The sequence below is a fragment of the Meles meles genome, chromosome 10, assembly GCF_922984935.1.
Source record: "Meles meles chromosome 10, mMelMel3.1 paternal haplotype, whole genome shotgun sequence".
Taxonomy (NCBI): domain Eukaryota; kingdom Metazoa; phylum Chordata; class Mammalia; order Carnivora; family Mustelidae; genus Meles; species Meles meles.
The window spans coordinates 17,751,121-17,775,107 of NC_060075.1; the positions used below are offsets into that span (position 1 = coordinate 17,751,121).

The 23,987-nt window shown below is 51.8% G+C and overlaps 1 protein-coding gene across 1 annotated transcript in view; it reads left to right on the forward strand.

Moving 5' to 3' along the window:
- The first annotated feature begins 16 nt into the window (after positions 1-16).
- Positions 17-23,987, forward strand: part of SLC13A4 (solute carrier family 13 member 4) — a 39,600-nt gene continuing 15,629 nt past the window's right edge. Inside the window, exons 1-8 of the mRNA XM_046021330.1 lie at positions 17-809; positions 5,697-5,825; positions 15,732-15,868; positions 17,811-17,983; positions 18,412-18,466; positions 20,746-20,785; positions 21,781-21,858; positions 23,748-23,932. Coding sequence (XP_045877286.1) covers positions 711-809; positions 5,697-5,825; positions 15,732-15,868; positions 17,811-17,983; positions 18,412-18,466; positions 20,746-20,785; positions 21,781-21,858; positions 23,748-23,932 — 896 coding nt within the window. The 5' untranslated portion in view covers positions 17-710. The remainder of the gene's footprint in view (positions 810-5,696; positions 5,826-15,731; positions 15,869-17,810; positions 17,984-18,411; positions 18,467-20,745; positions 20,786-21,780; positions 21,859-23,747; positions 23,933-23,987) is intronic.

Consider the following 23,987-nt stretch of genomic DNA (forward strand, 5'->3'; position numbering starts at 1 on the left):
GTGACAGCAAGGAAAGTCTCGGCGTTTTTTTTTTTTTTCCCCTGCTTTGGAGGCCCAGGTTCAAGGCAAATTATAAGTGGGGAATCAATTTGAAGGAAAGAAATTGGAACTGAGTTCAGGTGGCAGGTCCTGGGAGAGAAGACTAGCCCTGTCTGAAGTCTGCACCGGCCGCTGACCAACTTGGGGGCCTGGGTTAAGGGAAGGGGTACGGCCAGCACAGGTGGAAGAGAAACCGATACTGCCCCAAACAGGCCATCCGAGAGAGCAAGACTGATGGAGGGCACCAGTCCATGCGCTCGGTATCTTTAATCGGTTAAAGCCTTTACATGATTTCTTCAAGGCTAACCAGCCGCAGCAGAGCTGTGCCTTTGATTGGCTAGGGGGCTTTCTGCGAGCCCTAGAATGACGTTTCTCTACTACTGAGCAAGGGAAGGGGCCCCCACTATGCCTCGGTTCAGCCTCCTCTCCCGGTCCCTTTCTGCTGGCCGTGAAACGATGCTCACCAATCCCACCTAAAGCAGGAGGCAAGGAGCCCAGCCTTTTTGTGCACACAGGAGCCGTCACTGGCCTCCTTTTCTGCCCCCACGACAAGAGAGGACTCTTGGAAGCCGAGTAGGGTTTCAGAAGTCTTTCTGGACTGAGCCCAGCGTGGTGAGAGGCGAAGGCCCCCGGCAGCCGGCGGGAGGCGGGAGGGGGCGCCCAGGGCCACCATGGGCCTGCTCAAGGGCCTCCTCGGGGCGCGAAACCTGCTGCTCGTCATCTTCGTGCCGCTCCTGCTGCTGCCCCTGCCCATGCTCCACCCCAGCAGCGTGAGTACCGCGCGTCGCCTCCTGTCCCTGCGGGGCCGGCCGTGGGGGGGCGAGGGCAGTGGGGCCGAGGGATGGGGTGCGAGGCAGCAATTCCGCGAGCTTTGCTCCCGGGATCCGGGCATGGACGGGTCTTTCTGGGGGAGGCTCGAACGCTTTCTTCCCCCACGCTGCCACTTTTGCCCCTCTGCAGCCTTCCCAGGGCCCCGACCACATGGCCCCCAGCCAGGGCTGAGGTTGGCAGGGGCGGCTGAACCGGCTGAGGGGTGCTACCCTGTCCTCGGGCCACCGGAACTGGGGGCCACGCGCTGTGCCCCTGGGGAGAGAGACACGCTGCTGGGCCGGCATTTGTCCTGGGCTCAACAGGGTCACCATGTGACCGGCTCTCTGCGAGGGAGCTGGAGAGCAGGGAGGCCTCCCAGTAAGGACACAGGGGGGTAGGGGGAGTGATGCAGGAGGGAGGGGATTGCCCTGCAGGACTGGGGGGTCGTGGGTGAAGCTGGGGAGTGGCATGGGAGGGGGGCACCGGGACGCCTTTGCACCCACCAGGGGCTGTTGTTCTGTTAACCACACTTTGAAATGCAGTCTCCGAAGTCCCTCTGAACTTTTCATTGAAGCGGAGCTTGGCATCTCGCCCCAGTCCCATGCATAGGGCCCTTTGATCATGTGTATCCTCTCTGTTTCCTTCTCTATGCCCTTGAAGGAGGCACATTCAACGACGCGATAAAAAAAGAAATAAGAGCCCCCAACTCTAGACCATGACCCAATTTTTGAGCCGTTTGCATGAGCTGTGGTGCCAAAGCTTTGGGTCTGCCTTCTGCTGCCTTCTCAGACCTTTGCTGGCCTTCCTTCCCTCCCTGTCTCCCTCCTCCTCCCCCTCCTCCTCTCCTGGGCTATGCCCCTTGTCCTGCAGGCACTACCCTTAAGACTTTAGGAAAAATAAGCTAAGAGAGGTTAATCATGTTTGTGAGAGGAGAAGAGATTTTTCCAGGCAGCTCCCAGAGTAACTTGGTAACCAACATTGAGTTAGAAAGTTAAATAGAGGGGATTAGAATGTCTTAAAAACAAACAGGCCTAAATCTTTACTAGAACAAATACCCCAGAGTGCCAGGGAGCCGCTGAGTAACAGCCGCTTGGGATTAGCAGAGACGGTGATTGCTGCTGACAGTTTTCCTGGGCTCCTGCTAGTCCATGCTCCGCTCTGTCCAAATGGGCTGATTGTTCTTTCTTTTTTTCTTTTTTCAAAGTTTGTTGTTGTTGTTTTTACTCAATATTTGATGCACTTAAGGGAATGTTCACCAGAGACACAGTGCCCTCCTCTCCGTGGTGGTATCAGGCATTCTGTGTCCCCCTAAGTCAGCCCTGTTTGGGAGGACCATGACTCTAGGGTGTGGTGTTGCCTGGTTTTCATTCTGGGGACCTGGCTTTAAGCGCCTCAGTCACCAATGACTCGTAAAAAGAATCCACAAGAAGAAACAATATAAAATAACCAGTTATTGAAGTAGGCAAAATAATCTATAAATCTGATGGAAGACAGGTGTTATTTTAAAAAGAAGGGGAAAAAATCTTGGGGGGAAAAAAGAGGAGAGCAAAGGAAAAGCAGGTGAACCTCTGGTCTGTTTAGATTTGTACATAATCTTTGAAGAGACTTTTACAACTGGACTTATGGAGACCAAGGGACTCTGTCCCTTCCCCCCTCCCACTGTGACAACCTAAAATGCTTCCAGATATCACCCAATATCCCCTGGACGGCAGGGGGGCCGGGGAGGTGCAAAATCGCCCCCTTTAAGAACAAGTGCCTTTTAGGAAAGTAAACCTAACACTACCTCAGGGCCTCCTGGTCGGTGCACGTGGACGGATACTTGGACTCCCACAGCCCCAGGGACAGCTAGAGGGAGCCCGGTATGGCTGGTGTCCTCAGAGCTGGACGCAGCTCGCTTGCCACTTACCCAGGTGCCCTCCAAAGGTGACTGCTGTGTGTGTCACTGTGTCAATAAGAGCTCTGCTCTTCTTCTACAATGACATAAAATCACCTTCAGGTGACCAGTGCCCACAGTAAGCACAAACCAGCACATAGGAGGTCTCTCATCCATTCTTACTCCCACATGTCAAAATTTTAGATTCTGGTATTGAATCCTCAGGATTCTAAAGGGGACCTGGCTGCTCCAGGCTGGAGCTGAGGGAAGGGACCTGGCCGGAGTTCCCAGCCTGTCTTTCTAATGGTTCTTCACAGCTACATCCTAGGAAGCATTAGAAGGACCCTCCCCTCTTTCCTCCCCAGCTCTCTAACACCAGGGGCCCAGACTTGGTCTCCCATGTTCCAAAAGAGAAGGGCATATGAGGGGCTTGTCCGTAACCAAGCCCTGCCTCAGTGTCCCTGGCGGGATAAAGGTTACACCCAAGTCCCAAATGAAATTTCAGAAAGGCCTCATGGTCATGTATGACAGCAAATAAGCAGACCTCAAGCCCTTCTGGTGAAGTCTGAGTGGAACATCACTGAGACAATCGGACAGCACGGGAGAGGACCAGATGGACGCATCAGTTGGCAGCAGAATCAGGAAACATCCCATATGGAAAATGCCGCTTTTGAGCTCCCTCCTTTATTTGTAAACAGACGCCGAAAAGAACTGATAATACTACGCTTTAAAGGCACTGCCCGAATGCTCCTCAGCCCCTACACACCAGCTGACAGTGGCAGTGATAAGGGGCCGAGGGTTTCCAGAATATTCTCTCCAATAGATAGATAAGAGAAACCCGGTAGCCAGCAGAGGAACCCAGTTCAGTTCAACCAACTTTAACTGAGCCACCTGCCAGACACTGGACGGATGTGAGGCCCCAGGATTCCCTCACAAAGCTTTTGGGCAGGGTATCTAAATACAAGCTTGCCCACTAAATTCTGAGAAGGTTCAGAAGGAGCAAAAGGAAGTTTATGTAAATTCCATGGGTGAACACGGTGAGAAATACGGAAAAAGGCCTCTGGAGGTAGACCCTTGGCCATTCTCGTGCTGTAAGGAAAGTCCAGATAAAAAGAATGATGGTGGTTTACCCTGTTCTTAACGGGGCTTGCTGACTTCCTCCAAGCCAACCTATTCTAATTTGTAACAGTAATTGCAATCAACAAGTATACCTTAGCTTACCCAAATCCTCCTAATTCAAACTAAGATGGTACCCGGGAGAAGGTTGGTTCTCTCTTTCTCGCCATCTGTCTTCCCTTCCGCTCTCCCTTAACCTTAATCTGTGGCCCTGTAAGGACAAGAAAGGCTAAAGGTCCTCAGGAGGGAATAAGGGCTCTCGGGGAGGGACAGATAGCCTGTCCCTTTTATCTTCAGCTATAAGACCTGCCATTCTGTGTCCCAGGGAAGAGATAGGAATAAGTAGGCTCAATGGGCTAAAGGCTTTGAAATTCTTTATATTTCTGCAACAAAAGAGAGTATTTCTCTAAATTGCATTATTTTCCAATGGAATCTTTTTCCCCCCTTCCTGATTCTGTTTTCTTATCAGCAACTTCTAAAAGTTTTAACTTCTCTCTGATCTTTCGGCCCCAGAGGATATCTCAGTGGGAGCTGCACAGTCAACAATCGTTGGGCCCTGTTCCCATTTCTCCAACCCGAAGGCAGTAATCCATGCATATCAGGAGGGAGCAAGGTCCCATCCAGCCAAGCTGGGTTAATCACTCCTGACGCCCCTCACGGATCCTGGCGACCTTTTGTAACTTTTGTGCAAGAGTTTGAGGACGCTTGTTCTGAACCCAAGGGAGAGATAAACAGAACAAGATTCGTCAGGCTCCTTGATCGCCAGCCAGCCTCAGGGCAGGTCAGATCTGAGCCCAGATGGTTTAGGACCATGTATAAATTGAGGAACCCAGAGCTTGCTTGGACCCTCTGTGCAATGGCCCTCCAAGACCACTGTTAAGGTCCTTGGACAGTCACATCCCCCCCTCCCCACCGAGAGTAAGCCAGTGACCTTTCTCAGCTCCGTTAATCAGTGGATTCCGAGCGCCTAGCACTACTAGAGGCTGAGGTTAAGGAGGGCTGGTTGTTGAGAACAGTGTTGTGCTTTTTTATTCTATGCACTGCAAGGCTGAACAGCTAGCCAAGTGGTGGTGTTGGGGAAAACTGGTAAATTTCCAGGCCTTCCCTGATTCCCTTTATCGGAGGGATGTTTCCATGTGCATCAGGCTGGGGGGGATGAAGTCCCAGAGCGGTGAGAATCAGACACTGGTAGGGACACGGGTTCTCAACCAGGCACCAGTATTCCCCCCAGGGACATTTAGCAATGTCTGAAGGCATCTGTGGTTGTCACAGTCGGGAGGTACTACTGACATCTAGTGGGTAGAGGCCGGGGATGCTGTTAAACCTCTTCACGCCCAGGACAGCCCCCCCACGGCATAGACTTTTCCAGCCCTACAATGGCCCAATCTCAGAGCTCACACGTGAATCAGTTACACAAATGGATCCCAACTTTCAACCACCCCAAGAACACCTAGCATCTAATCAACTCCATGCCAAAATATTCTGCTGCATGCCCGAGCTATAAACTCCATCTTTAGAGTCTGTGATCTTGGGTCTGGACACAGTTCATTTCAGTCCCCATCGCACAGTTGCAGGCACCGGCAGAGCTGGGATACCCTAAGTCTGGTGGCTTTGCTGCCACAGTCCACGTGCCAGGCGCCGGTCCACCCAGGGAGCAGCCATTACAGCACACACCCAAGTGTGGGCCCCGCCACGGATCCCCACATGGCCCTGCCAAGGCCAGCTCTCCACCTCCCAGGGCTGTGTCCTGGGGCCCGTGTTTGAGTCTGGGTGCCTCTTGCCTCCACCCCATCTTATCTGGATTCTCCATGGCAGTGGTTCTCCCTGTGACTAACCGCCCACTTTCCTCCCCTTCCAGGAGGCTGCGTGTGCTTACGTGTTGATCGTGACCGCTGTGTACTGGGTGTCTGAGGCCGTGCCTCTCGGAGCTGCAGCTCTGGTGCCTGCCTTCCTGTACCCGTTCTTCGGAGTCCTCCGGTCCAGCGAGGTTAGAACATTGGTGGCCCAGCTCCCTGCTCAGGGCCCTGCTGGGCCAGTGAAAGAGGGCTCAAGGTGAAGGGAGAGTCCCAAAGCACTTGAGGACAGGGCTTTCTTCACCCTCTGGAAAAACCTCTTAGCACTAAGCCTTTGCACCTGCTATTCCAGGCCCTGAGTTCCTCTCCCATGACCCTCATCTCCCTCAAACTGCCTCTTTCAGGAAGCCTTAACTGATCACATCCAACTGCTCCTTCAGTCTGAAAGCCTCTAGGAACTGGGAGATTCCTAACCCTAAAGGGGGGTTAGCACCTATAAGCAACCTGCTGTTGACCTTTCTCGGTCTTTTTTATCCACTTAAACTATAAGGCAGGAATCAAAGGTAGGAATCGGGTTTCCCAGGTCTTTGGAATCTCATTATAAACCTCAGCCCCTATACAGTAAGTGCTCAATAAATGTGTGTTGACAGAGAGACTCATGATGTTTTCCTGAGTCCTGACAATGTTTTCATCCACTTCCCCTAAAAAAAGAAAAAAAAAGTTCTATTCCTTCTTCCCCAACTCAAGATTACTGCATATTCTTTCCTTGACCTCTGTCTACCTAGAACCTGCCCTCTCTGTCCTCTCTCTCTCTCTCTCTCTCTCTACGGCATCCATAAAAGCTCATCCAGAAATTGTCAATATCGAGCCCAGGTTGTGGTCAGATTTCAGGGCATACACTTAACACCCAGCACAAGTGGGAAAGAAGAAAAACACAACCAGAACCCAGAAGCAAGATGAAAGATGGTCCCCATCCATTACTACCTGGTTCTGTTTAGACTCTTGTCACAGCACCTGGTCTCTGCTTAGAGCTTCTGATAAAGATCGAATGGTAGAGACGAAGGACAGAGGCAAAGAAGAAGGATGAAAGGGCACCAATGTCTGCAGGCCTACGAGCAATCGGGCACTACAGCGGAAGTACTATATCACTTACGTAATTCCCCTGAGATCTCTACAAGGTGGGTGTTAGTACTTCCATTCTGCAGATGAGTGAAGAGACTCAGAGAGTTAAGAAACACACTCAAAATCACAAGGTAGGAAGGAGGAGAACTGGATTCAAACTCATACCCATTAGATTTCAAAGTCTATTCTTGCTTGCTATTCTACCAGACAGACTCAACTGGCCAATTTGATTGTTAGTTTGTGTTTGGGGTATTTGGGTTTTTGGTTTTTCACTGAATTTTTTGTTGCTATCTTTTTTTTTTTTTCTGTATTGTTCTTGTTTGGGGGTGGAAGGGTTGGCAGCAATGGGTAGCTGTAGTAGCCAAAAAGGATGGGAGCCCCCCAAACCATCAGCAGTGCTTTTATTCCTGGAAATGGGTACAACACCAATATCCTGGAGAGCCACAGAAAAACTAGCCTGTGACCTGCATCACGCCGCAGTTGCTCCAAAGTGTCCCCTTCCTTTGTGGGAACAAGAATAGGTAGTTTGGTCTGTGGGCCTGCCTAAAAGAACCACCAACCTTAAACACGACTTTTCTTACGAAAAGCATTTAAACTTATTCTGCAGATTTCTCTTTAAAGTGAGACACCAGACACCCATGAATCAGGGGGTGAAAATAGAGGGCAGAGAAAAAAATGACATTATAGAAAGAATTGAATCTTAACTAACATTTAACGTGAGCTAACTATTAATTAAAAGATTTCTATCTCGTATTTCACTATGGGCAGCCCCAAAGCCAATGGCATGTCTTAGCCTTGAAGTAGATGATGTCCCTCTTTCTCCAAGGGCTGCCTGCAGCAGGAATCCTCCAGAGGGGTGGCCCACTCAGCGCCTCCGCAGGATAGAGCCCGCCCCTCTGCACAGCCAGGAAGGCCAGACCTAGAAGGCATCTATTGAGCCAGTGGTTTATGGGCTTAACGTGACTTTGTGAGGAGAAAAGGAAGACTGTCTGGTGAAGGGCTAGGCAAGTTCTGGAAAGTTCTGGAAGAGCTAGAGGGCAAATCTTGTCATTTGAGGTGAAAAGTCCTACCCCATCTGAAAGAGTAGTGGTGGCTGACAATGATATTTAACAGTTGGTCTACAGGAAGCTGATTCAGCCAAAGGTAGTCTGTTTAGTTAGCTTTTTAAACTCAGAGTAGGAGAAAATGCCAGTAAGTAGAGGACAGGGCTTATGACCCTTCCTGAGCCACTCAACTTTGCAGATGGAGACCTTGTCCACCACCAGCAGCCACGCCCTCACATCAGCATGTGCCAGGGCTCCCCGGGGAAAAGGCAGTCAGTCAGGTCATCTACTTGTCACTCCCCAAACCCACGTTGTGCTTGCCTCATCTTGCCTTGACTCAAAGTTCTCTCCACTTTCCTCCACGGTTGAAATCCTGCCCAGTTACCCTCTACAGTGAAGCCTTTCCAAAGACCTCAGCTAAAAGTGTTGCTCCCTTCCCTGGGAGCCGATCTGATATCCTTAGCCTTGAAGGGGTACATCAGACACACCTGACAGCAACTTTCTGCAGACATGTCGCCTCACCACAACGATGTGCAGCCCTTGGGATTTGTGGCATCTGTGGACTAGATCCTTGTGCTGGCCCTCAGTGAAGGGTTTTTGGTTGCAGAGTTTCCAGACGGTGTGCAATACTGTGCTTTCCACCTGAAGGAAGGCCTGTGGGTAGGATCAGTGCGACTCTAGAACCGTGGCTTTTTTTTTTTTAAGATTTTTTTTTTAATTTATTTGACAGACAGAGATCACAAGTAGGCAGAGAAGCAGGCAGATAGAGAGGAGTAAGCAGACTCCCCGCTGAGCAGAGAGCCTGATGTGGGACTTGATCCCAGGACCCTGGGATCATGACCTGAGCTGAAGGCAGAGGCTTTAACACACTGAGCCACCCAGGCACCCCTAGAACCGTGGCTTTTGTCCCTCATGTTACTCATTCAACATTCAGAAAAATATTTCCTGAGTTTTGTATCTACCAGGCGCCATCTGGGACGTTATAGGACCCTGACCCTGACAAAAATGAAACACAGAATTTCTGCCCTCTCCAGAGCCGGTGTATGCATACAAATGGTTCATTTTTATGGTGATGACTTGATAGCCAGCAGGGGTTAAAAGTTTGTTGTGTGCAAAGCTTAGACTTTCTTCTTTCTGCCTTGCTGAAAAGTGATACAAAATGATAGACTCCTGACCTTGAGAAGTTTCTACTCTAAAAAAGAGAAGGCACAAGCCAAATGGGAAAACACAGAAGACCCATGCGGTAATGCCTCTTTTCTGGCCCTGCAGAGGATTCACCCAATTCCCCCAAGAGGGAATGTTCTAGATAAATGAAGTACACCCTACCAGGTGCCCAAACTTCATTTTGACCACTTTGATTTTGACCACAAAGACTGACGTCTTTCTAGGAGACTTTATAATTAACCCCAGCCTTTTAAACAAAAGTTGTTGAAAACAAATTAACTTTTTCTCTGGAATCTTCACAGTTTCCAGGGGGAAAAAATTTCTCAATCTAAGGAGCCAGTGTGGGCTGGATGATAGCACAGTTGAGTGACTTGAGTACTGGCTGAACAGCTGAACCTTAAAAATCTTGAGTGACGTATCAGCAGTAGACTAGAGGGAGAGCCCAAGTGGAAATACAAGAGGTACGTTATCAGATCTGCAGATGACTCAAAGCTGATGGGCCAACTAATTAATGATGACAGAAACAAAGCTGACAGGATGCGACAATGGCCTGGGGCTGACAAAATGACGTTTCATGGGATAAGTGTTCACAGTGTGTGTGGAAAAGACCTTGGCTTTTCATTGAGTACAGAGGCAGCATGTATCATCTATCAGCCCAGTGTAGCTGCCAAAATCTGGAGCACGTACCATATGCCAAGCACTCTGGGAGGTCCTTGACGTGCTCCATGTCACTTAACCCTCTGTAAAGTGGTTCTCAGTTCTGTCTTTACGGAGGAGTTCAGAAATGGAAGTCCAGAGAGGTTAAGAAGTCAGGATTGGACCCAGGAGTGTATGCCCCCAGAACGTGTGCTCTTAACCGCTGGCCAATAAGTACTGAAGTCTGCTGAGTTAATAAACGTCTGTGCCCAGAGCATTAGATTCTAGATCAGGAGCTCGTGCGGTGGTGGGTAGCCGGGATGTCCCAAATCTAGAATGTGAGTCACACGAGGAAAGGAGAGAAGACTCAAGAGGGACGTGATTTCCAGCTTCTGCAGCTCAACACATGAGGCTCAAAGGCTCAAACCAGAACTAGAGTCCATGCACAGTAAGAGAGACCCGCTCCATGTGCGGGAAGATGCCGGACTGGGCAGCTAGGTAGGGTCTGTGTATTCTTGGTCCTGGGAATGCAATCCAGGTGACCAAATCAGGGACATTAGAGCTAGATTTCATGCCTTGGGAGAGGGGATGGACTCAAAGGGCCCTTTGACTTTAGGATTCCATGATCTTCGTGTTGGCATCCTGACGCTATTTCTGTCTGTGGCCGTACAGAGCTGAGGCCTGGAGTTTAGGTTTGTTCTTTATTTTACCTCCATTGTGATTCTCACGACTATCATTGTATCTGCCTCAGGAATCATCTATGCCTTTCTAAGGTGCTGCCACAGCCAGGGACAATCAAGTCAGCTAAGATCGACTGTTTCTGGGAGGCTGGGAGCGCGAACACTCTCTGGGGCAGCAAGAGGCATGGCTGGAATGCTGGGGCTTGGGAAGAGTCTCCAGGGTGTCCAGGGGCAGGAACAACTTCCAGTAGAGATGACATCTGCTTTCTATCTCTCCCCTGCCCAACATACACTCACACACACGAATACACACAAACACACCCCCTCTGCTGTCTCCACGGCCCCGCACTGCAGGCCCCTGGCAAGCGTCCTTGGCATTCCAGCTCCTGCCAGGAGAGGAGAAGGAGCAGGGCAGCTCCAGCTGCGATAACAGAACAGACACTGGAGTTCAATGTCACAAATCTGCTTCCCTGTTGGTTCCTGATCTTTCTGACCTGCCAGATTGCAGACCAGCCCCCAGACCCTGACTTTCTCTGTCTGTTTAGACCTGGGCACATTCCACGTACCACTCTCTGCTCTGCCTTTCTGGCCTCTGCTCACCACAGGGGCTGACCCCCTCCATACAGGCCCACGGGGAGGGAGGCTGAGCCTTGGGGCCCGGCCCCCTGCCTGAACCCCAGCCGTTCCTCACCCACAGTCAGCCAGATGCAGCCCAGAGCTGAGCTCCACACCCAGTCCGTGAGTGGGGCCTGGGACTGGGAACCTCCAGACACCGCAGCCTCCTGAGGCCAAATTCATGCTTCTGGGGGAAGAGCTACTCCCTACTCAGGAGCCAGCCCCTTTGCCAGTGGACACAGAGCCCAGCCCCCTGCCTCAGTTTCCTCTATTGGAGGCAGTCCATGAGGTCCCAGAGAAGAAACTGGGGGTGCTTTATGAGTTAGCTAAACAGACCTCCGGGCCAGGTCAGCGCTCATCAGAGTCTCCCTGCTTTAGGCTTCTCTAGGGTAGGGTTTGCAAAGAATGTTTTTTTAGCCACAAAACCTTCTCTTTAAACCACATCTTGGGAGGCTCAATACATAAAACGGACGGAAGAGGAACTCCTGCTCAGACTGGGCGAGGAGGCCCAGAGCCCCAGCTGCCGAGGCGCTTCCCGCAGGCTTCCTGACATTTCAGACACGGTGAGTGTGGTTGGCAAACCTCTGGCCTTGGGGAGTGCCATTAGGTGATCGGAGCGTGTTGGAGCCCGCAGAGACTTACCCGGCAGGAACAGCATTCCTTTCCCCAGGGAACGTCCCGGAGTCAGGTGCGCTGGATTTGGCCGCCTTGCCGCGGCACTGGCTGGAATGCTTTAACCCCGGGCTCCAGCTCGGGCTGAGGGGGTTTAGCTCCGTGCCGAGGGGGAGCCACCCCCATCACCCACTCCTGGGGTCTAGAGGATTTTCCTGCAAAATTGTTCAGATGTCCAGAAGAGCCTCAAAGTAAATCCGTTACCAGAGGCCACCCCTGGTCTCCTGAGGGCTTGCCATATTCCCACCATTCCTAGAGGCGCCCACAGCTGACCTGCAGAGTGCTGACCATCTGCATTTCTGGGGTACCCCCCAGCCAAGAGCTGCCAGATGTCCACGTCAGGGCACAGTGAGATCCATCCCACCTCCTGCGGTCTCTGGCTGCCGTCACCAGGAGCAAGTAGAGTGGCAATGTGGAAAGGGTTGGGGTCCAAGCTGGGAGTAGGGTAAACCTGAGTTTGAATCCAATTTTGTCACTAACCAGTCTTGAGCACGTTGTAATCTGTACAAACTGCCCTTTACTCTTTACTCGCCTGAAAAGGGAGGATCTAGAAAACAGCCACCTTTCGGGGAGCTAAGGGTTCTCCCCGTGCGCAAGCGCCTCCCCCGGCAGGGAGGATGGGTTGGCCCTCAGGCCTCCTCCACCGGGGTGGCCCCAGGGAGGCCAACTCACATTCCTCCTGAGCTGAGCCTGCTGTCCGGAGTGCCCTTCTCCAAAGTCTAGGAACAGAGCCACAACCTTTGCAAAAATTGTTCTAAACATTTAAAACCGAACCTATCTAGAGATCAATCAGTAATTCTGCCTTCAGAGAAAATAATGTTTTAAAAGCTCATCACTAATGGATGTCGCCTGTGATTCACTCACTTTGAGCTAGTTGGTGAAGGACCCCATGCGCCGGCCCTTCTGTCCTCGGGCCTCTGCCTCCAGCCCGGCCCCCACTCCGCCGAGAAAACTTGGGGGAATCTTTGGTTTTCAGGTCCCACCTTGCTCCTTCTTATTTCATTTCTTTCTCTTCTTCCCTCCTTCGGTTGTGCTGACCTCCCTGGCATTGCCCTCAGTCTCATCTTGAAGCTTTTTATCCTTTTTCCACTTCTTTAATAATATGGGCATTTATTGAGCACTTCCTGTATGCCAGGCACCATTCTAAGACCCTGCCTGCGTTATCTGACTCGAGGCCACGCCGTGACGGATTAAACGAACTGTGTATCGTGACTCTCGCCACTGAAGACATTGGAATGACAGGGCCACGGGGTTCCATGGGTTGCCCAAGAGCCTCCAGCTCCTCTGCAGGAAGCCACCCTTCAAACCCAGCTCATCGGAACTCCAGAGCCCATGGTGTTGCTCCTCTCTGCCCCGCCTTTCCCGGCGGCCTCCTTGAGCACATCTCTTCTAAAACACTGTCCAGGAACACCTCTACTCTCCAAGGTCAGGGCTCTGGCAAACAGAGAAAAACCGCAGAGCAGAAAAGCAGAAAAGGCAAGAATAAAACCACCACTGCAAACATCACAGACGCCGCGGACTCTAGTCCCAAGAGGAGCACGCGTTTGGAGATCCTGTTCCTCCTGGCACATAATTCTAACGAGCTTTGTTATCTAGTTTCCCAACTCAGAGAATATTAGTTTCAGAAATTAGGTAGTGGGGAAAGGAATGCCCACAGCAAGCAGGAGTAAGCAACGCAGGTTGGAAAATGATGAAAATAACCCTCAAGAATCCTGGAACCCACGTGTTCCCTGAAGGGTTCTGAATAACCAAGGTTTTATTGTAAAACCAAACAAACAAAAAAACCCAGTGGGCTGGACACTGGCCAGATAGAATCCACTATCGGATAGAATTTTGATTTATGAAAGTGGAAAGGCAGCTTTGTGGCTGAGTCCACTCTGTGTGCCAATGGCCGCAGAGCCGGTCAGCCTTTGCATGGAACACTGAGTGACAGAAAGAGATGCCAAAAATCCTGGTCGCCTGCCCCACAGGCTAGCTGAGTTACAACTGTCATTTACTCTTGACAACAGCTTTACAAAAGGTAGAGACTCACATGATCTTAGATGCCTAAATGAAGCCCAGAGAAGTTGACTAACTTGCCCAGGGTCACACAGCTGAGTCCTGGCTGACTCTAGAGCCCTCATTCTTGTCCACTTGGCTGTGCTGCCTCTTAACCACAAACTACAGCCAGCTGCATGGCCCAAGCACATAACACCCATCACAAGCCAGCAGGACGGCACGCGAATAGACCCAAGCCCAGCAAACACCAAGTATGAAAACAGCCCAGAGCCCGTCTCCCGGCAATTTAGGGCTAGAGTCAGGACTGTGTGATCATGAATGAAGACAGGAATGTGTGCCTACGCATGCTCTCACGGAGACCAAGACTACCCTAGAGTTGAATTAGACGCACGGCTTCCGGTTGGCCCACTCTGACATGTGTAGTAGCTTTGGATTCAGACGCACCTGGATTGATATCTCACCCCTGCCCTGCCCCTTGCGCTCTGATCTGGAAGACTTTCTTAACCCCTCTGAGTCTGCTTCATCACCTGCAAAGTGAGGTACTAACAGCACCTGCCTCCTAGACTGTTGTGAGAAAGTGAATGTGAAATGGAAATCTCCTGGCAAGGTGAGGGCCCTCTCTGCAGGGTGGTTCCTTTCTCCTTCCCCTTGAAAGGAATCCTGAGAAAGTCGCCTCGCCTGTCCTGTAGGCTCTGGGCTCCTAAAAGGCCATCACAAACTGGTATTCTACTATGATAAGTGCCAAAGAGGCAGAAAAGGAAAATGGTGCCAGCCAGTCCCCTAGGAAAGTAAACACAATTGCACTGACCTTTTGGAAGGCCTTGCAGGGGCCTCAAGTCGCAGGGCCAGGGGAGGAACCCGTACCGAGTCTTGTGTCTTCTGTGGGTTTCCCTCCTCGGGAGACAGAGGAAAAGCAAACACCAATTCCGCCCCCAGAGCTGCCTCCTAGATCTTTAGGAAAGTTAGGGTGCAGTGAGAAAGGTCCTAGATACCACCCCCTCCACACCCCCTCCCCCGCACCCCTCCCCAGCCGCCAGCCCGCAGCCTAAGCCTCAGGCATACTGCGGTGCCTTCACGTCCCACTAGGGGGCAGCATCTTCACCCATGCCCACGCAGCCCAGAGGCCTATCCGCCACTCCCAGAGGGGACTCTGCCCTAGAGTCACCAGCCCAGCAGGGCAGGGAGCCTTCTCTACCCTTGGGAAACATTAGCGACATTGCCAACTGACGACTGGGTTTGGGGACAATAACTAGATTAAGCAGAAGGGGGGCTGCCTTCCCCCTCTCTGACCCCAACAAGTCCGCCACCTCTGACCAACTCCCATCCAGGGTCAATAACTTCCATCTTTGTTAACAAATTCTTCTGGAATTAAGCAACATATAGTATTCTTATTTGATATTCTATTTTTTTAAGAGTTTATTTTTAATCTTTATACCAAACGTGGGGCCAGAACGCACAACCCCAAGATCAAGAGTCGCATGCTGTCTCTATTGAACCAGCCAGGCGCCCCTTTTATTTGATACCTTTTTTTTTTTTTTTTTAATTTGAGAGAGATGAGAGAGAGCATGAAAGGGGAGAAGCAGACTCTTTGCAGAGCTGGGAGCCTGATGAGGGTCTCGATCCCAGGACTCCAGGATCATGACCTGAGCCGAAAGCAGTGGCTTAACCAATTGAGCCAGCCAGGCACCCCTCTTATTTTATATTCTTATGTTAATTCTTGAGTTATCACTTGTAGACATTATCAGTTGATTTCCAACGACAGCAGATGAAGATTTTATCCTCTTAACACCCTCTCCTTCTGCCTCCAGCTTCCCAGTATAGGTACCCCACAGTTTTGGTTAATTCAGTAATCAAAGTTTAACAGTATGATTATGTAGATTTTGTTTATTTCCAACACCACATATTTTACTATATTTACATTTTCTGCCATTTTCATTTCTCCTGCAATGAGAAATGTCCTTGTCTTCCCCCCCTTTAAAGAGGGTTTATATTATATACGTCAAACAGTCAGACAACATGTCAAGCAGTCGGCTGCATCCACAGCCCTCACCTCCATGCCTCCGGCTTGCAGGTCTCTGGGGGAGCATCTTGAGTTCGGCTGGGCGCATGCGCCACGCTGGGCGCATGCGCCGGGCTGGGCGGGAGGGGCTGACCCGCTGCCTTCCCGCAGGTGGCCGCCGAGTACTTCAAGAACACCACGCTGCTGCTGGTGGGCGTCATCTGCGTGGCGGCTGCGGTGGAGAAGTGGAACCTGCACAAGCGCATTGCTCTGCGCATGGTCATGATGGCCGGAGCCAAGCCGGGCATGTAAGTAGCCCTTGGGGTGCCCGGCCTCCCTGCGGCCCCCAGCTCCCAGGGGGCCACCTGAACAGGGCTCCTGAGCCCCCGGGTGACTCCGGATCCAGGTGTTTTTCTACTAATGGGAATGGAATGACGTCAGAGCTGCTGGGCCGTCGATCGTGGAAGAGATGTGCGTGTGACGTTGGTGTCATTTATTATCACAGTCTCAATAATTTATCCGGGCCACGTAGACTTCACGGGCAGCAGGTTACAAAATCCAAGGGGCCCGGTGGGTAAAAGGAGATGGACCAATGTAAATTGTTTCTCAACCTTTTTTCCGGCGTAACAGGGAACGGGCTGGACAGGGAAATGGGTGTCTTCTCCGCTGTCATTTAAGGAGAGGTGGAGGTTTCCTCCCATCCTTCCTGAGTTTTTGTTGTCACTGGTTCAGACCACAGCTCAGACATGTTGGCTCTGACCAGGCATCTGAGACGCCCTCCAGGCCCCCAGCCCCGTCCTCTTCTCTGTCTGCTGTCGGGAACGCCCAGGAGAAACATTCCCAACCCTGGGGATTGACAGTTCTGTGTTGGCTCTGCTGCATGGAACAACCCTACCCTTCTCCTTCCTTCAGAATGTGGGTCCCACCTCCTCCTATTTACAGCTTTCTTGGGACATTTTCTGTAGGCTGTCCTGACTTCTTTGGGAGTCCAATGGGGTATAAATAAACAACATGGTACCAGTTTCCAACGTGAGTCCTCTAGATGAGCCTCAAAGGAGGTTCCTGTTTTCCACTTAACCACAGCTTAATTTGGTGTCATTTGCCCCATCACTCAGTTATGGCCTTAACCTCACACTCACCCTCCCGGGCACACAACGGCATCTGCAGTTGTGTGGGGACTCCGCAGCTCTTTGAAACCACTGTGTACTCACACTCAAACTCAAGAAAGCTGATCCCACCGCATTTCCACGCTTCTTCACTAAACTCCTCCCCATGCGTGTTTCACACCCCGCCCCCCGCCCGGCGGTGTTCTCTGCTCGCGGTTTCCCCGGGCAGGCAAACTCCTGGTGCTGTCAGCCTAAACAGAAACAGCACCAGGACTTTGGTCTGCCTGACATAATCCACACAAAAGGTGTTCCCACATTGTGCCACGTCAGGGATCCCACCTCGAGTAAGAAACTCGGGGAGTCTCTATGCGGGCCGGTCTCCCGGAAGTCAGAACCACGTCTGTACCGGCACACACTGTGTGTTTCCAAAGCCGAAGTGAAGTAACTTGACGGTTATTTTTTGTTAGTGTTTTCCAAGGGTTGACTCTTCAAGAGACCAGCTGAAGAGGTTCACACAGTGACATGGGACCCTTGTGTGGCTTGGGATGGGGCGGGGGCGGGGCGGGGGATGCTAGCCTTTCAGCAAGTGGGCATCGGGCAAGTGGTGGGCAGAACTGTGACCTCCATATGTTAGTCTCTGTTTGGTCACTAGTAACTAGAGTGATGAGGCTGCAGAGAAGGGACTGTCATGGGTCCTGAAGAACTGTTGGCTGCAGGGCAAAAAAAAAAAAAAAGGAATTCCTTTGTGCACCCAAAGCACACCTCATTACCAAGCCAGCATCTGCAGAGCTGAGCCATCAGTAAGTCCCAGCCTGGGCGACCCCACAACCAAAGCTAGTCTTTGCTTAAGGAAGGGCTTCCTGCTGGCTGAGGCCATTAGCCCAGGAGGTGTGATTTATTCATTCAACAAACACGAAGGTCATGTTTACTCGGTGCCAAGCCCTGGGAGTACAAAGCCGAAAGCTTGACATAAAACCCCGACCTTCTGGATCCACGCCAGCACCCTCCGCCCCGCCGCCCCTTCTCGAGGCCAGCTCCATCGGGTTTGTAGGAGGCCCCAAAGGAACCTCATGAGAGGAGCGGGGGGCCACCCCGGGTCGGCAGCCCCGCTGTGACATGGCGCCCTGACCGCCCCGCCTTGCAGGCTGCTGCTCTGCTTCATGTGCTGCACCACGCTGCTGTCCATGTGGCTCTCCAACACGTCCACCACCGCCATGGTGATGCCCATCGTGGAGGCCGTGCTGCAGGAGCTGGTCAGTGCCGAGGAGGAACAGCTCGTGGCTGGCAGCTCCAGCACCGAAGAGGCCGAGCCCATCAGTACAGTTTGCTGGAGTTCACCTCCCCTTCGCCCCTGGGCCCCCCCTACCCGGGACACCGCCCGGCTCAGTGCTGCCCCCAGGACCCTCACCCATGCCCCGCCCCTCCCCTCCCTCCCAGGCCAGCCCTTGGAACCTGAAGCTCGCTCGTGACCCCGCGTTCCTGGCTCTTCCTTCCTCCCCTGCTCACAGCAGCCACTGCTGCTCCTTTTGGGGGGAAGGAGCACCCAAGGGTTCTGACAACACCCCAGGCCTGTCCGTGTCCGCAAGCCCTGCCATGCTTTCAGAGCGGAGGGAAGGGTGGTGGTCATGCCTGCCTCCAGCAGGATATGCCCCCGTTTCCCCCGTTCGGCCCCAGCCCTGAGCCCCTGCCCAGTATGGTCGGCTCCAGCCTCCACATCTCACGTCTGCTTTCCTTTGCTTCTGTAGGTCTTGATGTAAACAACAGCCAGCCCTCTCTGGAACTCATCTTTGTCAATGAAGAGTGAGTATGACTGCCCTCGTCCCAGACAGAGCCTGCCTGGTCTGTTCCGGACGTCAGGAAAGCCGGTACTTGAGCTCCTAAACAGCTCTTCTAGAAGTATGGGCCAGGCTCCTGTCGTGCCACACCACCACTCCCCTCTGCCCTGATTTCCTCTCTGTACCTGGGCACCACCTGCCAAGGGCCTGAGGACAACTTCCTCGACCACAGGGCATTGCAGCCATGAGGGAAGAGACAGGAAGACAATCCCATTGCCCACAAGCCTACCAAGTAGAACTGAAGTAGAAGAATAGTACATTTAACTAATTAATGGAAAAACATTTGCATAGTAAATGTCACTGGACATTCTCAGAGAATCACAAAGTATCTTCTAGATACTACATGTGGTCTCACTAGATTTGGCCTTGTCAGATATGACAAAGAAGGTTGAGGTGACAGGTGGCGGATCTGAGGACAGCTGATGAGAGAGCTGTGTGAGGGTGGAGAGAAGCTTAAAAAGGAGAGATACACCCCCCAAACATTCATGTGAGACAGATCCATTAATAGCTCATTTCTTCCAGAAATTCTATGTCAAAATGTGGTCTTCAAGGGTTACTGTGATGAATATTGCCTTTAAAGGCTGGATGTGCAGCAGAGCTGAGTTTTGCAGTTAGGTGTCTTCTTGGGCGATGAGAGCCAACCCTGAGTGCAACCAACGTGTGTGAGGGGAGAATGTGGAAGGGTAGGGGACAGCTCTGCTCTCCCCGGTGCTGCGGCCTTCAGTCACAGCTGCCCAATTCCCCTCCTCGTCCTGGATGAGATCTCAGGCACACTTCACTGCTCTCTGGTTCTTTAAGGTGTTAGAGCAGAATGACCTCCTTTGCAGAGAGTCAGCAGTCTGGTCCAGACTCCCCAAAACTACCATCTCTCAGCCACAGCACGTCCTACCTGCGGTCACCCAGGGGGTCAGAGGTCAGAGTGCGTGGGGACAGACTTTTACCTTTCCTCCCCCCATCCTCCTGGGTCCCTGCCACTCCCTCTGTTGCTTGCGACCTCTCCCGGTGCCCTCCCCTCTCTGAGACTCCCTGGCTCCCACCCTTGCCAAGTGCCCACATTCAGCGCCTCTGGAGCGTCCCGTTGGGGCGCCCTCTGCAGAGCGCCAGGTCTGATGGCAGCAGTGCGGCACCCCCAGCCCTCGGTTCTGTGCTCTGCTGCCTCACTCCCCCACGGCCTCTTCGTTTTGGGGTGGCCTCAGCCTCTTGGGTAGGGCCTCTTCAAGACAGCTCTGGCCCTGCCACCTTCTGTGTGCGCCACCCACTATGAGACTTCGAATCATGACCTGCCTTTGTTCTTCTCTAGACCTAAATCTATGTCCCCAAACTCCGAAGCAAAAGCTCAAGTTGGCCCTAGAACTCCCTCAGCAGAGTGCTGGCGAGAGCCGGGCCATTCGCCGGGTGAGAATGGCCATCTTCCGGGGTGGCCGGCACCTCCCATGCTGTCTGAGGGGCTCCGGGCCCGCCCTCCTCACCCAGCCTGGGAAGGAGGTGGGGAAACATCGTACCGCTCGACTCCTTCCATGCTAGCAACTCTCTCCGAAGAATGCTTCCCTCTGAGCCCCCATCAACTCCTTACTCTCCCCTTGGGTAGCCTGGACACGGATGTCTGCCACAGGACTCCAGTCCTGCACATGCGTCCAACAGCTGTCTTCACACTGACCTCCTGGCACCCACTGTCCTCAGAACTAAGACAAACCAAAGCACGCCAGTAATGCTGTGGTCCGGTTCCCACCTTCCACTCACCCCCATCCTCTTGCTCTCAGCTGCCTTTCTCCATGTGCAGCCCAGGCCCTCCCTGTGTCTGCAACCTCAGATGGGCATTTCACAAGTTTCTCCTTCTAGACAGTGACCTTCACCGAGTCAGCTGCTGAGAATGTGGTCAGAGGCCCAGGGGCTCCTCTCTGGGCCCACTGCCTACTGTGTACGTGCAGGTAGTAATATGAGCCATCCATCTGTTACGTCGATAACGGCCTCATGAGGACTAAGGTCAATATTTAAGTGCTTGGCTCCTAGAAAGCCCTCCCTGTTACTTGCTAGGAGGGTCAGCACTGCTTCTAAGGAAATGCTGTGTCCCCACAAATCCTGAGAGCATCTCTGGAAGGCCAGGAAGACTCGGGTGAGATTAGTCTTCTAATCTTACCCAACTCTAGAGCGGTCACTTACACCAAACACCAGTGGGGGCGGGGCATTCCCATCTCACGAAGTTTGGTCCACGACTGTTTTCCCATTTCCTTTGCTTTGTTCCAGCACATCGACTGCAGACTTCACCTCTCTGATGCAGAGCAAGGTAAGGCTTTGGGGTTTTTCTGTGCTTTAAGATCACTTGGAAGTCCCTCAAGATACCTTAGGGACAGAGATGCCAGGCAGCTTATCCTAGAGCCCAGCGGCAGCCACTGATGCGAGAACATAGAGATGCTCCCACGAGCCCGAACATGAGAAGGGCTGGACCGGCTCCGGGCGAGGGCCTGCGTACCTCTGAACCTTGGCCCTGAGAGGGCTTAGCCTCATAAAGGGCAGGTTAGCCTTTTCCGTGGAAACCCCATACTCAGCCAGCCAGGTTTCCGAGAGTCACAGATTCAACCTCAAGATTCCCTGCAGTGGGGATTCCATACAAAAAGGGTCACATTTAAAGATTTACTTATTTATTTTAGAGAAAGAGAGCATGCATGTGTGTGAGTGGTGGGAGGAGCAGAGGGAGGGAATCTTCAAGTAGACTCCCTGCTGAGTGCAGAGCCCGCCACAGGGATCAATCCCACTAGCCAGGAGATCATGACCCGAGCTGAAACCAAGAATCGGACACTTAACGGATTGTACCATCCAGGCGCCCCAAAAGGGTCACATTTATAGAGGAAAGCAGAGTTTATGGCCTCATCTCTTCCCCCAGAACTGGTTTCACATTTTCTTACATCAGCCCAAATTTTGATCACCCAACTATAGACTCTGTTGTGGTGAGATTTTTTGTTTGTTTTCTTTGTGTTAAAGGAACAATGAAGGATTCTTCATTAGCTAATGAAGTGCCAGAAAGTGAAGCTCTCTGACAAGGACAGAGCTCTGTTCTGCCAGATTTCGAAAGTCTCTGCAAATGGGCTGCTTCATACCCGCTGGTTGGGACTCTGTGTCTTGGAGGCATGGTGGACGGGCTCCCCGTGGGATGCTCTCCCTGGCTTCTGGTCTCCGAAGGCCACAGTGCTGAGGCATGGGATGCTGTGGGGCGGTGACATGGCCCCTCTTGACACCCATCATGTCCTCTTCCTGACGATGGCTTGGTCTTTGTCCCCACAGAACGTGAATGGTGTGCCCATGATCACCAGCCCAGGCAAAACAGCAAATCCCCAGGGCAAGAAGCAGCACCGGTCCCAGGTAATGGAACTTGGAGCCTCCCAAGGGGCCCTGGTCTTGAGGTAATGAGGACATCGGTCTGGTGCTGTCACCAGGCCCTCCAACCACAAAGTCTGGCCTGTGGGTTCCATGCAGTCAAAAGGTCTAACTCCCTGTGGATTTTGACAAGTCATCCCCCCATCTGAGCCCATTTGTTTCTTCAATTCTAAAAGCTGCGGGTTGGACTAGATCAGAGGTGTTCAAATATTTTCTCAAAGGTGCTTCGGGGACAATGCAAATACCGTATTTGAGTGTCCTGAGATTGTAAGGAAACTGCTTTTTTGTGTGAATGAGTATCTTCCTGCTACTCTCTATACCACGGAAACAAAATGCAGGAACAAAATAGATCTTGAAGCTGGCCTAAAATTGTGGCTATCACTTATAATCCTTGATTTCACATTTTTGTGTCCATCCAAATAATCTCAAGTACTTCAGATCCATCATCAGTATAAATAACCGACATCATTTCTGAAACTCTGGTTGTGTACCAAGGACTGTATGCTGAGCATTTTGTCCCTGTCTTGGCTCAGGCAGGTGATGGTCTTAAATTCCATTTCTGCAAATGAGGCAAAGAGACGACATCACGTGCCCAAGGCCTCCAAGCCAGAAGTGAGAGGAGCATCTCCATTCAAATCTAAGTCTCCCTGACCACATGTGTCTGCTTTCAGTTATAAAACAGATGGATGCTGATTAAATGCTACATTATGTTTTATATATCAGAGGTCCATAAAATTTTTCATCAGAAGAAAGGATCATAGAAAACCACTGGCCCAGAGAATCTATGAGGTCTCTTAACAGTGCTGATAATGAATGTCTCAGGAAGGCTTCAAGGATCCAGACTGACTTGGGCCCTCCTATGAGGTGGGGCACTGGTTAAGGGCTTTGAGAAAGGAGGTTTTCCCAGGATCTCTCCTGCTGACATTTGCCGCATCCGGCTCCTGGTCTCATAAAGACTTAATGGGGGGAGCCCAGGCCTGGAGGGGCAGAGGGTACTTGCTTCTTCTTTTCTTTTCTCTTCTTCTCTTTCCTTCTTTAAAGATTTACTTATTTATTTGAGAGAGAGAGCGGGCTGTGCAGTGGGGAGGGGCAGAGGGAGAAGGAGAAAGAGTCTTAAGGAGGCTCCCTGCCGAGCTGGGAGCCTGACATGGGATTTGATCCTCGACAAGAGTCAGACACTTCACTGACTGAGCCACCCAGGTACCCACTGCTCCTTTATCTACCCTGGAGGCCAGAGGTCAGCAACCTTACACACTGAAAGGCCACCATCTGGGCCAAGCAGGGCCAGAGAGGAGCAGCGAAGGCTAGCCTTATATGCACAGGGAGGGGGAAAGTAGAGAGGAAAACCAAGAGGCAAGAAGTGGAAAAGAGTGAGGAGAGAATCACACACTGGATTCCCTCTGCCACCCAAGGGTTCTTTCTCCGTCACCTCCCAGTCAGGACCCTCCCCCCAGCTCCAGAAAGAACCACCATCTTCCATGTGTCATTCACACCCAACGCGGAGAGCAACCACTTTTTTTGGCTGGAGTTCAAGGGAAAACAGCATGCTGAGACTAAGAACTAAAGTTAGTAATAGCTTACCATGCATTAAATGCCAGGACGTGTTCTAAGCGCTTCACCTATATTCCTTCACTGACTCTTCCCAACAATCCGGTGGAGAAAAGAGAATTTTCTTCATTTTGCAGAAGCATCTGCAGCTCAGAGGGGCCGCCCAAGTTGGTGCACAGTAGAACTAGGATTGGGATTTGTCTTTCTGACACCCAAGCATTAAACCTTTCCACCAGAGTGCCCCTGCCTTTATGCTTTGTGTGCTGGACAGCCCACGCAGGGTTAGAAAGATTCACTGGTTGGTTTGTTTGTTTGTTTTTTAATAGGAAAAGCCGCTCGTCCTGCTCCCCGGCCCCAGGAACCAGGAGCCCAACAGAAGGTACAAGTCCCAGCATGACCAGATGATCTGCAAGTGCCTCTCGCTGAGCATATCTTACGCTGCTACCATTGGGGGCCTGACCACCATCATCGGCACGTCCACCAGCCTGATTTTCTTGGAACACTTCAACAAGTAGGTAGCTCGCCTGGTCGACCAAAGTGTACTAACCACCCACTGTGCGTCAGGG